The sequence below is a fragment of the Ranitomeya imitator genome, chromosome 6 (genome assembly GCF_032444005.1).
Source record: "Ranitomeya imitator isolate aRanImi1 chromosome 6, aRanImi1.pri, whole genome shotgun sequence".
Classification (NCBI taxonomy): domain Eukaryota; kingdom Metazoa; phylum Chordata; class Amphibia; order Anura; family Dendrobatidae; genus Ranitomeya; species Ranitomeya imitator.
In genome coordinates, this window is record NC_091287.1 from 103,088,969 (window position 1) to 103,107,377 (window position 18,409).

At 42.9% G+C, this 18,409-nt stretch overlaps 1 protein-coding gene across 1 annotated transcript in view; it reads left to right on the plus strand.

Moving 5' to 3' along the window:
* KAT2B (lysine acetyltransferase 2B) overlaps positions 1-18,409 on the plus strand; it is a 129,414-nt gene that overhangs the window by 47,543 nt on the left and 63,462 nt on the right. Inside the window, exons 2-4 of the mRNA XM_069729976.1 lie at positions 5,840-5,966; positions 8,294-8,439; positions 12,023-12,112. Coding sequence (XP_069586077.1) covers positions 5,840-5,966; positions 8,294-8,439; positions 12,023-12,112 — 363 coding nt within the window. The remainder of the gene's footprint in view (positions 1-5,839; positions 5,967-8,293; positions 8,440-12,022; positions 12,113-18,409) is intronic.

Sequence of the window (18,409 nt, forward strand, 5' to 3'; positions counted from 1 at the left end):
CGCAAGTGCTAGTAAAAGATGTAAAAAACAGGGTATTTGGTTGATACGTTTTTTGCAAAAAATGTATACTAAGCTGCTCTAGCAAAAAACGTATCAACCAAATACCCTGTTTTTTACATCTTTTACTAGCACTTGCGGATTACTGCAACATTTTTTCAAACTGAGTGTTTTTGGTTTTACTATTCTCTTTTGTGTCTTCAGGTTTCTTGGTGGTGTGTGAACATGATCATACAGACTTGTTCACTGTGCAAGTAGCCCATGTGTTCCTTTTTCCTAAAATTACTACATGTTGCATTTCTGCAATACAGTGCATTTAGAGAAAAAATGCATGCGTTGCAAAAACGTGTCAAAACGCATGCAAAAAAACGCATGCGTTTTTAATGTTAAGTATAGGGAAAAAAACGCATGCGTTTTTTAGCGCAAAAACGCAAAAAAAAAAACCGCAAATGTGAAACCAGCCTGAGGCATGCTATAGGAAGAAACTAAGTTTAATAATGTGATATAGCTTATAGGGTATCAATTTAATTTTAAAATTTAACATTATAATTACGATTTGATACGTTGAATGACCCTTGGTAGGCTAATGGTGTGGGATAGCTAGACTTTTTCATTGTGTTTTAGACAGAGCTACATAAAATTTACAGTGGTAATGTCAGTACTGGAGAAAAATGTGTATAATAATGGGTTACAGGGCAAAAGACAGACTGGCGACCAGTGGGTAATAGGAGTTCTGGTATTCCAAAAACGCGTTAATGACTTTGGTTTTGAAAGTAAAATTGCCATTTTTACTGATATCCCCATACTGAACAGGCTATTTGGCAGAACATTATATTGAATTGCAGAAGGTTGGAGAAATTGAAAGGTGAGGTTAAAAAAAAGCAAATGAAATGTAGCATGGAAAATGGGAATAAATGTCATCATCACATGAAAGAACATTTCTTCCTAAAGTAAAAAAAAAACAAAAAACAACAATTGGAAGTCCTTTAGATGATTTTTTATGTAAAGTTTTCTTTAAAGTTTTGGTATTCTGTTCAGACATTTCTGCTATGTGACAAAGACTTCAGTGAGCAGCCGGCCTTGGACTAAAGACTATTGGACTGATGCACATAGAGCTGAATCCATGTCTCTAAGAGATGCAGACTCTTTCCAGCACGAAGCATTGGTTACGTCAATCTTATTGTTGAGTTTTATTAGAGATTGGCTTGCTTGTCAGGTTAAGGGCACAAATCTCTTCTGGAAAGTGTTCAGCCTCAGGAATCACTGTTTCCATTCAGTGACAGTAAGCACAGGAAGACTATACATAAGGCCTGACACAATAATGGTAAAGGTAAAGCAGTCATTCCATTACTCTCATCAGTGTCTCAGGGGCCTCAACAAATTGTTCTCCAGTCACTAATTCCACTATGTGGATGGGGGTAATTCTGGACTTGCATTTTTTCAGTAGTCGTTATCATCACAGACAGGATTACTATCAGAGATAGCACCTTCACACATAGTTGATCCCACAGGATCCACCATTCATAGTAGGTGATATCAGTGGCTTTCTGCTCCCCGTCCCTTTAAATTTACCTTTACCCAGACTGGAGCAATTTTAGATTAGAAGCTCCAATGGCCTTTATACAAAAGACAGGGTCTGATTCAGCATATTGCTGCTATTTGCATGCACCCAACAGGAAGTAGGAGTGTTAAATCCTCAATTGGGCCTAGTGGCCAGTGTAAAAATGGCAAGATTTTGTTTCTTTCTTTGTCATATGGACATTAACATAAATTATATATATATTAGAAAATAAAAAAATAAATTTAACATTAAACCATTAAATAATAGGCCGATACAAAACATGTTTTTCTTTCCAGTACTTCTTTACCAATTCACAGTGCGCATTTTTCTTCCTCATAAATAAAGCATTGAAAAATCAATCACCTCTCTAACCCGAGTGAAATAAGTCCATGAAATCATTTAGTTTCCTAAGAAGTAGCTTTATATTAACGGATTAGCCTATTTTATAAGTATATCATATTGCTATAGATTCACAGATGGGAAAGGTAAGAATTCAGCCTTAAATCTTGGAGGCATGTACTGCTCTGTGGTCTCATCATTTCTCCAGCCGCCTGGTGTAATTGTACTGGGTATCTTGGTGTACCCAGGAGCTCCCTTCCCTGCCGCACATTATAATCATAGCCCACCTCTCTGGTGGGTTGCGGTTGTGTTTCCAGCTCTTATACTGCCTTCCAGGAAAGTGCTAACCATGTCATTAATTTGCATAAAGAGCGTGTGAATGTGTAAGTAATTGGATGCAATTAATTTGTTTCAGTTCAGGAGATGCCGTCTCCATTAGATCCTTATGTGTTACTTGGTTTTTTCACTTGCTGGAATGAAAATTGCAAATTTTCATGTTCGTCGATCAGCAATAACATTAACATCAGGGACTAATGATGTGTTGGAAGCAGGAAAACTAGGCAAGTGTTAAGGTCCCCATACACATTAGACAACGTTGGCCAAATCTGCCGATATCGGCCTAGTCAGCCAACAGCCTAAGGTGTATGGTGGCATTCTTATTTATGTGCATGGACGAGTCAAGAGACATAGCTGACGGTTGTACGATCAGCCGCACCATCGTTTGGCCGGCAGCTATGTGTTGTGTATGTGAGGCTTCAGAATCTGAGTGCCTTATGATTGCTAGATGCCAGAGGATCTCCAAAACTGTAAGATTTGTGGTTTTGTGCTTGTATTATGTATTAGTTAGCAGGTGCAGACTGGGGCTGAACCTGGCACTTGCAATCACACAGGCCCATGTTGTCCCCGTCCCCATGAACCAGATGGGAGATATTACTAATATTACCTTGGATGGACGAGAGGAAGATTTTCTACAAGACCAATATTTCTAATGATACCTACGGCCTGCTGTTGTAAGTGACGGAGTCAGTGACTTTGTGCTCCATCACAACTCTTAACAGTATGGGTGTCTTGAGAACACAGATTCTGTTAACAACATAGCAGACAAGGCAGCCCATGACCAGACAGGCCCTTCTGGCATTTGCCAGATGGCCAGACCGGCCCTGGTAGTTAGTACCTACGAAAAGTAGTCGAAGGAAGGTCAACCAGACTAGTCAGAGTACCAGTGCTGACCACCTGTCCACCAGCGAAATTGTCTACATTGGGTATGTGAATATTAGGACTATTGTACAGATGGATCAATATGAGTGATGGGCACCCGTGATTTGTTATGTGTCCTTTTTTTTAAAGTCCTGTTGAAAAAAAGTGAAATGGGCAAAACGGGGTTTACTTGTTTTTATAATTGCCTTGGAAAACTACCTGAAACCTGGACATACTTAATGCTACTCTGTATGAATTGGGTGTATTGGTGTAATATTATAGAATATTTTTAAACATTAATGGTTCACCTATTCAGAGGAAAGGTGATCAATGGCAGATTTGTAGCGGTTTGCTCGCAGGGATTCATCAGTTATAGCAAAAGGGGTTCCAAAGTCCTCTGTGTGAATAGAACAGTAGTGCACATGTGTGACCATTGTTCCATTCGCTGGCTATGGGACCTCTACAGATAGCTAAGTACAGGACATGGCTGTCTTCAGCTGCCCATTACACAGTAACTAGAGTGATGGTTCTGCATTAACACTACCAATCCGTTCACACCGTGAACTTTGGGACTCCGATTTTTGTGACCGATATGGGTCCAACCAGTCATTGCCCACCAATCAGAAGCTTATCACCAAATTGGTTAACATCTTCCTCATTGACTTTGAGATGTCTTATAAAGACAACCCTTACCATATGACTTATTTGGGAACTTGGATATTGTCACGGATCTCTTCTCCGTGGTGTAACTAATTCGTCACGTGCCCGCTCTCAACACGTGACTTAGGGGTTATGCCTGCAATGGTTAATCTATCTCCCCACTCTCAGCCCAGCATTCAACCTCTGTCCTATGCTGTAATGGGAGCATAAATCACACACTGACCCAGGCCACACACCCGCTCCTCATACACGCTACCACTACTCAGCAACACACGGGCGATGAGTCACGGAAATATTAATACTAATAATGTCTACCACTCATAAGGCTCACACACCTTAGGCTATGGATTCTTTTAGAACATTTAAGGTGCAACTTGTTAAAGTTTTATACTTTATTACAAAAAGGGTCAGTGCTTACAGTAAGACAAGTTATAAAAATATAATAAAAAAGACATACAACTTATGCAAAACAGTATAAAATAACAGGAGAAAACTTACAGAAATCATCTAACTGGTACTCTGCTTTCTGCACCCTGAGGGTAGGATGAATGTAGATTGGATCACACCAGGTCGGCCGCCCCCATTATGTGAACATGTTTTTTAGGTATCTAGTCTACTTTATGGCTTCGGTCTGGAGGTTAGGTTTTTAGACCAGCCCCTCAGGTTAATATCATAATTGCTTGTTTTTTGATTGGACCATGGCCGCGCGCCCCAATGAATACTGTATATTATTTTCTCTTAAGGTCCTTCGTGTAAAAGTTCTTACAGAGATCCTATCAGGCCGTAATTAACATCTCTCTTCCAAGAGCTAGGAGGTGTCAAATGTTACCTTTCTTCTTGGCTTCCAGCAGGACCCCCTGGTGAGATTGTAGACAGAATTCTACTTGTCCCAGGAAAATACATATTAACACCTGGGTGCAAACCTGCAGCCTTCAGGACAGATGTTACATTATTGCCAGTGACACAATAAATCTATATAGTCCACTGCATATATATATATATATATATATATATATATATATATACATACACATACATATTTCACCACAGATATTATAAGGGGTCCAGAATACAGTTAAGCAAAAATATTTGCAGGACCCTCCTCCGGTGTGCACATTAATATTCTGTGGCAGCCAGACAAGGCAGTGCAGACTTCCTCTATTGGCACCAAGTGGGCGTCTCTTGTAATTACTATGCCCTCCACATTATCATGACATTGTGGAGGCCTCATATGCCAAAGTTGCCCATGATTGTGGCATTTGAGTGCGTGACGAGGATTTTCAGGTCCAGCTGAAACAGCAAATTGTTTTGTGTTCAACTGTAGTTTGGAATGATTTTTGTTTATTAGCCATAGTTGCTTACAAACAGCTTCCATATTCTGGTGTGGACCTGATTGTCCATGGGTTTCATGAATGGAGCTGCAGGTAATATGTATGATATGCCAGAGATGGTCAATATTTGGGAGTTTTTTTTAAAGCTAATTCTGCAACGATCAGATGCTAAATAAAAAACTGTTGTCACGTGGCTTATGTTTGGTTTGTCAGAAAAAGTCTTCATCTCATCTTGCTTTGTCACATATGGAATTGCTGCAATTTGGAGTTTCTTTTACTACAAAAAGTTCCCCTACATAATAAGTACATGTGGGACTTCCATAATAGCTTGCTAACAAAGATTAGGAAAAGGAAAAAAATCAGTACTCATTACCCTGAAGAAGATGGTGAAGTTTTGCAATTGTTCGGTTCGCCCCAATGTTCTCGTTAAAGGGAGTCTGTCACCGGGTTTTGGCTACACCATCTGAAATTAGCTTGATGTAGTGGCAAAGACCCTGATTCTAGCGATGTATTGCTTGCTGTAGTTTTGCTGCAGATTTAGCAGATCTCTGAATGTTGCTCTGTCTTATCTCAGCACAGAATAATTTTGTAACACATTTTATTGTAAAATGTATTTTTATTCCAAGATCTATTAATTAAAATGTACTTTGTACTTGTACAAGTACTTAAGTACTTGTTGTGTAAAGTAATAAATTAGAAACAAAACAGTCCAAGAAACTTTTCATGCAATTAGATATGTTTTATGCCATTTCAGGCCGATGAGACATGTAAATGCAATGGATGGAAGAACCCCAATCCTCCTCCCACACCACCCAGAATGGATTTTCAGCAGACAGTTGTGAGTCTCACAGAGCCCTGTCGTAGTTGTGCTCACACTCTTGGTAAGAACAATGTTCTATTATGTATTAGAAATAGAATTAATATTAGAACGCCTTCCCATTTTTTATATTCCATGGGTCCCCAACCTGTGTCTCGGGAACCAAATGTGGCTCACCGGCCCATGATTTTGGCTCGCGGCTGTCTGCACACTTGGGCATTCGCACAATGTCTAGCCAACTGCTATCAAGAGCAGGTCTCCAGATGGTAACTTCTGTGAGTGAACCCACACAGAAAACAGATCTGGATGTGCACATACTGTCAAGTGGGGGACTAACATGGTAATCTGGATACAGTATGATAGTTTTCTTTAAAGGGGTATTGATGCTGGATGCAGTAGTTTGGTGGGAGTTCTTAATACAAGAATTCCAAATAGGGGTAAGTTGGGAAAGTAAGTAAACTGCATAGAAGGGATTTTTTTGTGGGTAGAGGGAGACTCTGGTGACACCTCCATGGGGGATGGAGGGGACATTGGTTCACAACTATGTCTCAGAACTGAATGTCAAAGTAAGAAAGTTTGGGGACTACCGTCTTAGGCTTTCCCATTGTATAAATAATAAAATAAGCTGTATTCGCCCACTTCTGCACCGCTCCCTTTGGGTCCTTGTTGACAGGCTGTGTTGACATCATGAGTACGGTTCACATTACTGCTGCAGTCACTTGGCACAGTGGTGATATAGTCAACATGAGACCTCTGAACCCAGTTATGTGCCATGTAGTTATGACGCCACTGTTACAGCCCATCAACAAGAATTGGGGGCAATACTGCACCTGCCGATGGAATAAACATCAAATATTGGAAAACCTCTTGAACCTGATAGCCAGGATAAATAAACTAATTCAAACCTAGACAGTTTAGATGTAACAAAATGAATATAGCTCGTAGACTTAAGTTGGTCATACACTTAAGGCCCCCTTATACATTAGATTAAAGAGGTTTTCCACTACTAATTTCATCCCTTCTCTTATGTTCTAACTCTTTCTAACAATCATTTTTCTAATATACTCCAATTATCTGCCCGGCTCTTGTAAGTTCATCTCTATGTGGGTCATCTAGTCTTCTGTTGTGATTCTGCCTCTGCTACTTCCGACCAGGAAACCAGAATCAGACTTACTGAGTAGCGCACATCATTGGTGGGAGCCGGCCTACCTCTGTGAGTGACAGCAGTCTAACCATGTATGCTCAGATCAGACTTCACTCTCCTCCTCGTCCTGGATCCTTCCGTTGCTTTGAAGTTCCACCTCTTCAGCTGACAAACTCTGCGATGTGCTGCTTGTTATTAGAAAGCAAATCACATGGCTTGTCAGCTGAAGGGACGACATTCAAAGCTTCGGCAAAGTCTGTCTGCACCATGCATGACTGAGCTAAGATCAGACTTCACTCTCCTCCTTTGCCTGAATCCTGCCGAAGCTTTGAAGTGCCATCGCTACAGCTGACAAGCCCTGCAATATACTTTCTAAGAGCAAGAAGCACATCACAGCGCTTGTCAGTTGAAGGCATGGCATTCTAAAGCATGCGCCTGAAATTGTAAAATTGTAACAAAGGTTTAGTTACTCTTTTAGAAGAACTGTAAAACAATAGTTAGCTGAAATGGTCATTTTGGCTGGCTTTTGTCTTTTGTGTGGGACCAATATTGGGGCTACACAATTATTGGACAATTTTTATTTTTTATGATAAATTTTATTATTTTGAACAACTATAGTGCTGTTGGTCAATCAAACAAACCTGAATATTTAAGAAAGTAAAAGTGAAGTTTTGTCTTTCTTAGGCCGGGATCACACATGCGAGAAACACGTCCGTGTCTCTTATGTGAAATCCCTCCTCTGGCGCCGGCACTTCGGAGCGGAGCGTGCGACCGCATAGCAACACATGGAGCCGCACGCTCCGCTCTGGAGTGCCGGCACCAGAGCTTGGATTCCACATGCGAGACACGGACGTGATTCTTGCATGTGTGATCCCGGCCTTAGGAGAATATCTATGTGTGCCGGATTATTGGGCAACTAAAGCATAGAGTTTCAACTAATGCAACTAGAGCACAACAAACCTCATCCTACGTGCATCACCCCCAGCCTCTTCTGAAGAGTAAGCGCTATGTCAGCCATGGATAGCCTCACAATGTAATGACGTCACAGGGTCTACTAATCTGAAGAGGCACTGGGGATTCCACAGGTAGTGGAGGTTCATAGTGCTCCAGTCCGGCAGCCATGGACTACCAACATGGCCACTGGACCAGAGTCCTGCAAATCTTTTTGACGAACTCTGTTAGGCAGTTATCATTCATCCAGATGTTCCAACAATAATCTTACCTTACTAAACCTTACTGTCTTTCAGCATCACATGTTTCCCATTTAGAGAATGTCTCAGAAGAGGAAATTAATAGACTCCTGGGGATTGCGCTTGATGTGGAATATTTGTTCACTTGTGTTCACAAGGAAGAAGATGCTGATACCAAACAAGTCTATTTCTATCTCTTTAAGGTACTGTGAGACATCCAAAATCCAGTGTTGTTAAATAAACTGTTCAGCTTTGGGGGATTTTTTTTTTATTGCTAAAATGCATACATTTGGGACCTTAAATTATTTTTGCTATTGTGTTTCATTAAAAAGTTTGCACCATTTGACTTTTACAGGCTTTGTTTCCTGCACAGTCAACTTTGTTGTGGTCTGTGGTCATAAAACAGCTGAGAGGTTCCCAGTAAAGAGTTACAAACTCTCCTGCCAGATCTTTAGTACAAGCTTACCCATTGATGCTAAGCCTAGAGAGGGGAAATGGTGCAACATGTTTTAATGAAGCAAATCCCAAAACTGATTTCTTGCCCCAAATACATGCAAATAAGTCAAATAAAGTGTCCTCTTTAGAGATGCTTTTACACAGATTAGTATTTGTTTTCTGTCCTCCTTTCTCTACAACGTTTCCAAATTCTGATATACTCGTAAATAAAGGCATAGGTGTGTTATATGGGAATTATAATTTCCATCTATAAATATAAGAACTTTTTATCATTGTGGTATCAGTACAGCGTTAAAAGAATGTTCCCTTTATTAAAAGTTATCACATATCCAAACAATAAGTGATTATTTGTATCTGGCAGTTGATCCCAAGAAGAGGGCTCTGAAATACCTCTGTCTGAATGGAGTGGTGGTTGAGCATGCGCGCCACCACTCCATTCATTGTGTATGGGACTCCGGGAAATCGTGGAGTACAGCAGTCTGCTTGTTCTGACAGTCCTATGGAAGATGAATGGAACAGTGGTATGAATGCTCAGCCACCACTTCATTCAGACAGAGGCATTTCAAAGCCATTTTTAGGGATCGGTGGAGGTACAAACGGTTGGATAGGAGAAAAATTTTAATCAACGGAATAGCTTTTTCATTTTACTTTAGAGGTCAGTCATTTACGGGTTTTCACATTTATTTTTTGGGGAATGCTTATGCTATTTTGTAACGTGGACAAGGGATGGCCACAGGATGAGGGGCACAGCAGCAATCAGCGGAAGCACACAAATATTAGATAATATAAATATTTACTAACCAGTTTGTAAACAAAAAAAAGAGGAAAGGAAGGTAGGAAAACAGTGTATAAATATCAAATAGGATGATGACATTAGTTACCCTAAATAATACTAAGGCTACTTTCACACTAGCGTGAACTGCAATCCATCACAATGCGTCGTTTTGCAGAAAAAACGCATCCTGCAAAAGTGTTTACAGGATGCGTTTTTTCTCCATTGACTAACATTACGCAATGTATTGCGACGGATTGCCACACGTCGCAACCGTCGCGCGACGGTTGCGCCGTGTTGTGGCGGACCGTCGGCCGCAAAAAACGTTCCATGTAACGTTTTTTGCAGCCGACGGGCCGTCTTTTCCGACCGCGCATGCGCGGCCGGAACTCCGCCCCCACCTCCCCGCACCTCACAATGGGGCAGCGGATGCGCTGAAAAGCAGCATCCACTGCACCCGTTGTGCGGCGGAGACAACGCTAGCGTCGGTAACCTGACGCTAGTGTGAAAGAAGCCTGAGTGTGCACAGGTACAGTAGCAGAATTAACAGTTACAGTATATGCAAGGGGGTCGTCCGCCCGGGCCTGGGGTACTCGGCATCGGTTCCGGTCACTCTTAAAGGGAATGTCACGATGGCTGCGACCCGGTCCGTGCCCTGGGTGCCCAATTAAAGGGGAATGGTCTTTTAAGGGGAATTGTGAAAGTATTTTCGTGATGCTACCTGTGGTTCTCGGTCAGTAAGGCCGACGCTGCTTAAAGGGGTCCTCTGGGGTGATGGTATGGCGGCTAGAGGGTGACGCTTCCCACAGGTGAAGTGGGGTCCCCAGGGCTACCAAGGTGTATGGCAGGGATGATGTGTTGTTGGTAAATAACAGAGGACTCAGGGTTGCAATATTTACCTGGTTTCTACTGTTGGTAGCAGGCCACAGTCCAGGGTTCCGGCAACAGGTACAGAAGGAGTCCAGGCAGCCCGGAAGCAAGTGGGAATCACCTTGGCAGGTCAGGTTGGGAGCCTTCCACTTTGCGCTCACTATTAGTCCCTTGCTACCTGAAGCGTCCTAACAAGGTCCTAGTTCTTTCATGTCCTGGGACAGTACCTGTATGGAAGGCAGCTTGAGCCGTTCCTTCTGGGGTCTCTGCACGGTGACTGCAGGCTCCAGAATGCTGCTGTACGACAGGTGTTGTACGGGCAGTTTACGCATAGTCCTATGCCCTCCGGGTCTGTCGCGTGACTTATAGTCTCCCACGACCTCGGGCTCCCGGTGCCCGGTTTCACAGGAGACCCACTTGCAGCCTCCCACTCGCAGCCTCCCCCAGACTAAACTAACTCCTCCTCCAGAAAAGGATGGATATCAGGGAAGTTCCCCTAAAACAAGGTTTTGAGGTCTCCCTTCTGGCCTGGAGTTAGAATGTGTTGTGTGTGTGGTGATCTGCCAAAGAAATCCCTCTTGTTTCCAGGCATAGCACTACCCTCCCCGAGAGGAAAGCAGCACTACTGTGCTCCCCGAACTCCTGGGGTGCCACACAAGCAAAATAAGCGCGATTAACCCTTTCTATGCATAAATCCATAAAACGACAGTGCTGTGCCGGTACTTTAGTAATCCCCTACTCGGAGCAGTTTTTGAAGTGTCTCTTACGAAAGGAGTCTTTTCCCCTAACTAAATAGACATCTATAAAGTTATTTATATATGTGCATGTATATTCAGATGTAAGATGGTACCGGTACGTCCTGAGACTGAAGTAGAAGGCTGAGTCCAGAATAGTAAGAAATGCTGACTTGAAGCTTTAAGGCTACGTTCCCACGATCCGTAAGTAGCATTGCTTAGGACGCAGTGTATTTTTCTGTAATCACACAGGTAAATCCGCATGTGTTCAGTGAACCGTGCGGATTTACCGCATCCAATACATTCTATTGTTGAAATTGACATGCTGCGGCTTATAAAGCGGCATTGCATGTCCGTCTCAGTGGGTGATCCGCAGGCACATATGCATGCATGGTGGACATGAGATCTCTCGAAATCCCATCCACGATGCTGTAACATCTGATCGCTGCGATTTGATTCTGCATAAATACACAATGTCAAGTCCGCAGCAGTTCTTGATGGTGGGCACATCCCCTTAGAGAATGCCGATCTCTCTAACGCAGAGCTTCCCTAAGTCCTTAGAAATAAGGCCTCACGTGGCCTAGCCCAAAAAGCTGTGTTCTTGGTTGTCCTCACTAAGTCGGCTCATGTCAAGCCGAACAACACGTCCCAGAGTCACCAAAAACAGCTCCAGAGTCGCAGCGCTCTATCCAGACCTTTTTCCCACTATGCACAGCTTCAGTCTCTCCTACAACCCCCCTAGCAACCAACTGCCAAACTGCGCTGCACTGCCCTCAGCTGGCCAGATCATATATTACATCACAAACCTCCCAACAAGCCAGTAAGCTGTGATTAACCCTTACAATTTCACAATGAGAAACAATTCCATTATCGGCAGCTAACCCCATAATACAATACAGATTATCCCCCCAGGACAGACAGACTTTACTTAACATTTTGCCTATTATTTTTCAGCTTTTAAGAAAATGTATTCTGCAAATGGGTAAACCCTTGGTGGAGGGATCGTTGGAAAGCCCGCCATTCGAGAAGCCGAGTATTGAACAGGTAAGAAGTTTTATACTGGTTCTTCAGAAAAGCACCTTCCATAAGCCCCTGCACAGGAATGATTTCCTTACTTGAAGTGTGTGTGTGTGCCCAAATCTTTTTATATGGACTGTCCATGTAGGCAGCTTCAGTGTCTGCCCAATCCTTGTTATCTCCAGCAGAGGGGTCTGGCAGCAGTGTACTCCCCCATTCCTTCTGAGAACACGTGCACTCTCAGCTGAGCGGAGCATGCATATGTGTGAGTTATTGTAATGATACTACAGTATTTCATGGACGGCAACAGTCCTTAACCACCAAAGCTATTCTACCATGAGCAGCAGATACTGAGCTGCAGCTGATAGTTTTGCCACAAAAGCATAATTATTATTATTATTATTATTATTATTAATAATGATTATCTTCATAATCTAATATAAATCCATGTTCTTGGCTTGCGGCCTTGCATCCTGGCACTTATCTTATATGAGCAAGAATAAATGTATTTTCTTCTTGTAATTCCATACACCTATACACTTGTTCAGCCAACAGTTTGCTCTCCTGACCCCACCAATACACCGCCATGCCTCGTTCGGCCTTGTATTCTCATAGTTTGCATCTTGTCTTCCCCTTAGATGGAAAGACTTGATTGTATGGAATTTACTGTTCTTTTTTTCTCTTGCCATCAAGGATAAATGTACTGAAAGCACGGCTACCGCAAGAAAATGAACATTATTTTTTATGGGAGTATTTGAAAGTTGTGGGGCCATCATACTGTATGTAGGCATATTATGGGCCATCATTCTGTATGCAGGAAGGCTGTGGGGCCATCATTTTTTATGTAAGCAGACTGTGCGGCCATCAGTCTGTATGTGGGGAGGTAGCGGGTTCATCGTACACTATATTCTGAATGTAGGGGAGCTGTAGGGTCATCATACTGCATGTAGGGGAGCTGTTGGGGGCATCTTTCAGTATATAGGGGCACATGTGGGCATTATAATGTGTTTAGAAGATCTGTGGGGCCATCATACTATATACCGGAGCAGTTATAAGTCCATTAAAGTATATATACACTATGTATATAGAATCCTTTAAAGATGACTAGGGGAGGTTTGTTGGGGTAAGGTGTACAATTGTCCATTTTTAGTGTATAATTGTAGTGATATATGTTCCTCCTCCGTATTCTAATATCACTCTTAAGAGAATAATAATTTCGCAGCACTTTACATTTTAGAGCGGACTTGTACAGACAATAAAAACATTACAGAAAAACACATAAAATCAGCAGATACCAAAAGGAGTGAGGGCCCTGCTCGCGAGCTTACAGTGTGTGAGGAAATAGGGGAGACGCTAAAGGAGAATGGTAAAAATTGCTTGTATTGTATGGTCCAGCCATCAGTACCATATATAGGCTAATCAGTGAGTGGAGGGTGTGTGAACAGATGCTAAGAGGGTCCAGATTTGGAAGAAAATTTTGTGTGGGCAAAACAGGGAGAGTTATATAAGTGCGGTGCGATGACAGGCCAGTCTAAAGAAATGCGTTTTTAGGCCACACTTAAAACTGTGGATATTGGGTTTAATCGAATTGTCTTGGGTAGTGCATTCCACAGAATTGGCGCAGCTTGTGAGAAGTCTTGGAAACGGGAGTGTGAGGTTCAGATTATTGAGGATGGTAGTCTAAAGTCAATAGCAGAATTGAGAGCACGGGTAGGGTAGTTGATGAGGGAGGAGATGTAGGGTGGTGTTGAACCTCAGAGCGCTTTGTGGGTGAGAATGATAAGTTTATATTGAACTCTGTAGCAGATGGGCAACCAGTGCAATGACTGGCACAGTGTGGAACCATCGGTGTAGCAGTTGAAAAACAATTTGATCCTGACTGCAGCTTTCAGGACGGATTGGATAAGGGAGAGTTTAGTAAGAGGGAGACCGATCAGTAGAGAGTTGCACTAGTCCAGACGAGAATGGAGAGCTACAGTAGGAGTTTTTGCCAAGTCAAAGGTAAGAAAAGGTCGAATTCAAGAAACATTTTTAAGGTGTAGGTGACATGATCGAGAGAGTGATCAGATCTAGAGAGTGAAGGAACGATCTGAATCAAGAGTGACCCCAAGAAATCAGGCAGGTTGCTGCGGAGTAATGGTAGAACCACACATGGAAATGGCAAGATCGGGCAGATGTTTTATAGCTAGAGTGAGGACATAATGTTAGAGACAGCGAGAATCGTAGGAAAACTTGCTAATTGGCCTGATATATTTTAATAGTAATGGGGAACTTTAACAATATTTGCAATCCTGGTAAAGATCGGTTCCTAGTAGGCGATGACACTTTGTCTCCCTCGGGTCGGCTTACTAGTGAGCTAAGCCTAAATGTATGGAGGGAAATGTTTCTCATGTGCCTCCTCAACATTTTATTCCTTTTCAAGAATAGATATGGTTCTATGCAATTCTTCTATGGTTCCTTCTATATAAAACATTGAGTACTCCCCTAAATTCTTATCAGATCACTCTCCTTTATTATTTCAAGTACAAGTAGACCCAGTAAGAGTTCGACGCTCCTTGGGCTGGAAGCTTAACCCATTTTATCTCAAGCTCATTAATTGCAACAATATTAATAGATCAATTAGTGGAGTTCTTTGACACTAATGTGGGGCCTTTGCCTAGTCATATAGTGTGGGATGCCATAAAGTCCTGTTTAAGTGGGTTACTAACTAATGAAATAAAAGCAGTAAAAGATACCTCATGGATATACAGAAAGGCAGGTGTAGGACCCATTTCAGCCTTGGCAAGCAGGAACAGCTTCAGGAAGAACTGGGTCACTGGCAGGTACGACTGGAATACAGGAACGGGTGGGACCTAGTTCAGACAGGATGGACAGGAACGGCTTAAAGAAGAACTGGGTTTCTGGCAAGGGGGTACTGGACCGCAAGTGCGGACAGACAGGGAACTACAGATGCCGACAGACCAGGAACTTCAGATACAGAAAGGCAGGGAACCGCAAGTCCCCACAGGACAGACAGGAGCAGGTTCACATAGAACAGACTGGGTCAGGTCAGGGGACAAGTGCACACAGGACCAACAGGACCAAGTTCACACAAGACCAATACAAGGACAGGTACACACAGCCATAGCCAGACCCATACAATGTACTTACAATGAAGTAGCAAGAGTACACGCAAACCACCACTGTTGCATATATAGAGATAGGTACTGGTTCAGACATCTATCACCAGCGCTGGCCGCAGAGTGAATACGGTGGCACCTGGCGACATTGTAGTGCACCCTCTCCGGTTTATTTTCCCAGTCCGGCAGTGCTGCGATGCATGGCTGGCTTAGTTCATTTAACATTTCATTTCTTGTGACTGCACAATTTCAGACCTGAAACGCTGAATCAAGAGTCTGTCATTGTAAAATCATTGCTGCTTCATGGTCACGGCATACATACAGCCTTCTCAGCTTGTCAGGGTGGAAAACAAATCAGCCATTTAAATCCCCATAATATTAATTTGCTGTAGTCAGTACTTTCACAAAGGATGTACTACAGCAGGTGCAGCACGAGAAATGGCATGGAATAAAATCATTTCCCCAAATATTTGCTGATCAGTCAGAATGTTTGGATTGTGTATAAATCCGATGCTGTCCAGTACTTTAACGTGGATGTGTGAAAAAACGTGACTGTCATATTGGCACACTTGGTCCCTGTGACTTTTCTTCTATTTTTGGTATAACTTTTTCAATCTTCATAGCCTTTCTACCCCCAATGTTTACTGGAGCTGCTTCAAACATTTTGGAGGAATCTTGGCTAAAACACAAGTGCGGGTAGCTTCATCGCTTATGATTCCCCATTATTGCACTCCTTACTACTAGTTCAGATGTAATGAATTTACTGCCCCCCGATGAAGGGTATAAATAATTAGAAAAAAGGATTCCAAACGCTGCCAATTCGATCAATAAAATATTTCAAACATTTATTAAGTAGTAACATACAATCAAAAGAGCAATAGGTAAAATTCTATAATACATGTAGGGTTACTCATGTGAAGGGTACAGATAACAATCACATACCACACCAAAAAACTAGTACGACTTAAGGTCCAAGGTTCAAAGCGCAAGACAAGTCTATCAAAAGTGAAAAAAAACCCTCATTCAGTCCCACTGGGAACCTAAGTGAAAATAGCTGTCGCAGACGGTATACATGTGTCAGGGTACAAGTTTTCTTTTTACATAAAACATAATTTTTAGTATTTTTAGCAAAATAATTTTATTTTGAATTTCTTTTTAATATATTAGAAATTTTTGTCCTTTTTTTTTTTTTTGTCCCCCAATCGGCCTCATACAGTAATATCGTTTAACAATTAGTCCCACATAGTAATTCTGGCCCCAATCCTGTAATAATGCCCCTCGTCCTGGTCTCCATTTTGTAGTAATGTCCTCATCTTGTCATAGTGGCCCACATCTTGTAGTTATCTTATAATAATGTCCCCATCCAAGTCCCCTCTTGTAGTAATTTACCCATACTCTTCTTCCTCTTGTAGTAATGTCCCCCATTCTAGTCCACTTCTTGTAGTAATTTCACCATCCTTGTCCTGACTTTTGTAGTAATGTCCCCATCCTTGTCCGCTTCTTGTAGTAATGTCCCCGATCCTTGTCTCATCTTGTAATAATGTCCCCTTCTTGTAATAATGTCCCCATCCTAGTCCCCAACTTGTAGTATAATCCCCATCTTGTAGTAATTTCCCCCATCCTGGTCCCATCTTGTATTGTAGTAATTTCCCCCATCCTCGTCCCATCTTGTAGTAATTTCCCCCATCCTGGTTCCATCTTGCATTGTAGTAATTTCCCCCATCCTGGTCCCATCTTGTAGTAATTTCCCCCATCCTGGTCCAATCTTGTAGTATTTTCCCCCATCCTGGTCCCATCTTGTAGTAATTTCCCCCATCCTGGTCCCCTCTTGTAGTAATTTCCCCCATCCTGGTCCCATCTTGTAGTAATTTCCCCCATCCTGGTCCCATCTTGTAGAATTTTCCCCCATCCTGGTCCCATCTTGTAGTAATTTCCCCCATCCTGGTTCCATCTTGTAGTAATTTCCCCCAGCCTGGTCCCATCTTGTAGTAATTTCCCCCATCCTGGTCCCATCTTGTAGTAATTTCCCCCATCCTGGTCCCATCTTGTAGTAATTTCACCCATCCTGGTCCCATCTTGTAGTAATTTCCCCCATCCTGGTCCCCTCTTGTAGTCATATCCCCCATCCTGGTCCCATCTTGTAATAATTTCCCCCTTCCTGGTCCCATCTTGTAGTAATTTCCCCCATCCTGGTCCCATCTGTTAGGTGTCGAGTTCCCGCTTCTGCACAAGGGGAATCTCGAGCCATCTCCGCTGCGGTCCCCCATTCTTATCCAGCCGCAGTGGAGTCTGCTCAGCAGAGATGTCGGTCCCAGCATCTTGCTCAGTCTCACTCTGTACAAAGAGTTACTGCTGCTTTTCCTGCTTCTGCCAATGAAATCAGTGTTGGGCAGCGGCGAGCAGATGCTTTTGGGGCTAAGTCCTGCTTTTCTCTTTCTGAGCATGCCCAGGGCAAGATCTCCCATTGGAGATCGAGGGTCACATGCTCAGGTACTGCAGCACATCCCGTTGGTCCCCCAGGAAGGTCCTGAAAGGGCAAAACTTTGGTAGCAGCTTCCCATTGGTCCTTTATTGGAAGGTCCTGAACGTGCTGCAACTATATAAGCTGCGCATGACCGCACGGCCATGCGCTAGTGTACATTTGTAAATGTGTGTGTTGTGAGTGAAAGTCGCTCTTTAAATAACCCTCCCTATTGGATGACTGTTCGCGGAAGGTGTATGTTTGCTATCTAGCGCCTGACTTAGCCATCAGCACGTAAACACACAATACAGCGTCTTATTGCTGTGACCGCCAGTGCGGCGCCTTGTGCTTTCACAGCGCTTTCCTGACCCAAGCCTGGGTGGTTAGTGGCGTTCGCCAGTGCGGCACTGCATGCACTCTCCTGCTTCTATTGCTGTCACTCTGACACCTCAGTAGCGGTATCGAGCGCATGAGGTCTATGTACTCAAATCCTGTGTCTTGGGATTGAGTTCTGAGACTCGTTGCTTGCGCTCTTGGTGCGGTACCACGGCCCTGTGACGTAACAGGGTTCGCTTCCTTCACACAGGGTGAGGTTAGCCCATGTGTGTATTCACTTTGTACCGCCATATAGTCCGTCATTACTTGGCAGCAGGTTCCATCTCTGCACGGTGGACCCCGGGCTGCGAACGCACCATACTCTATCTGTCTTATTATTTGGTGCGTTCCGCTAGCCCTAACTTTACA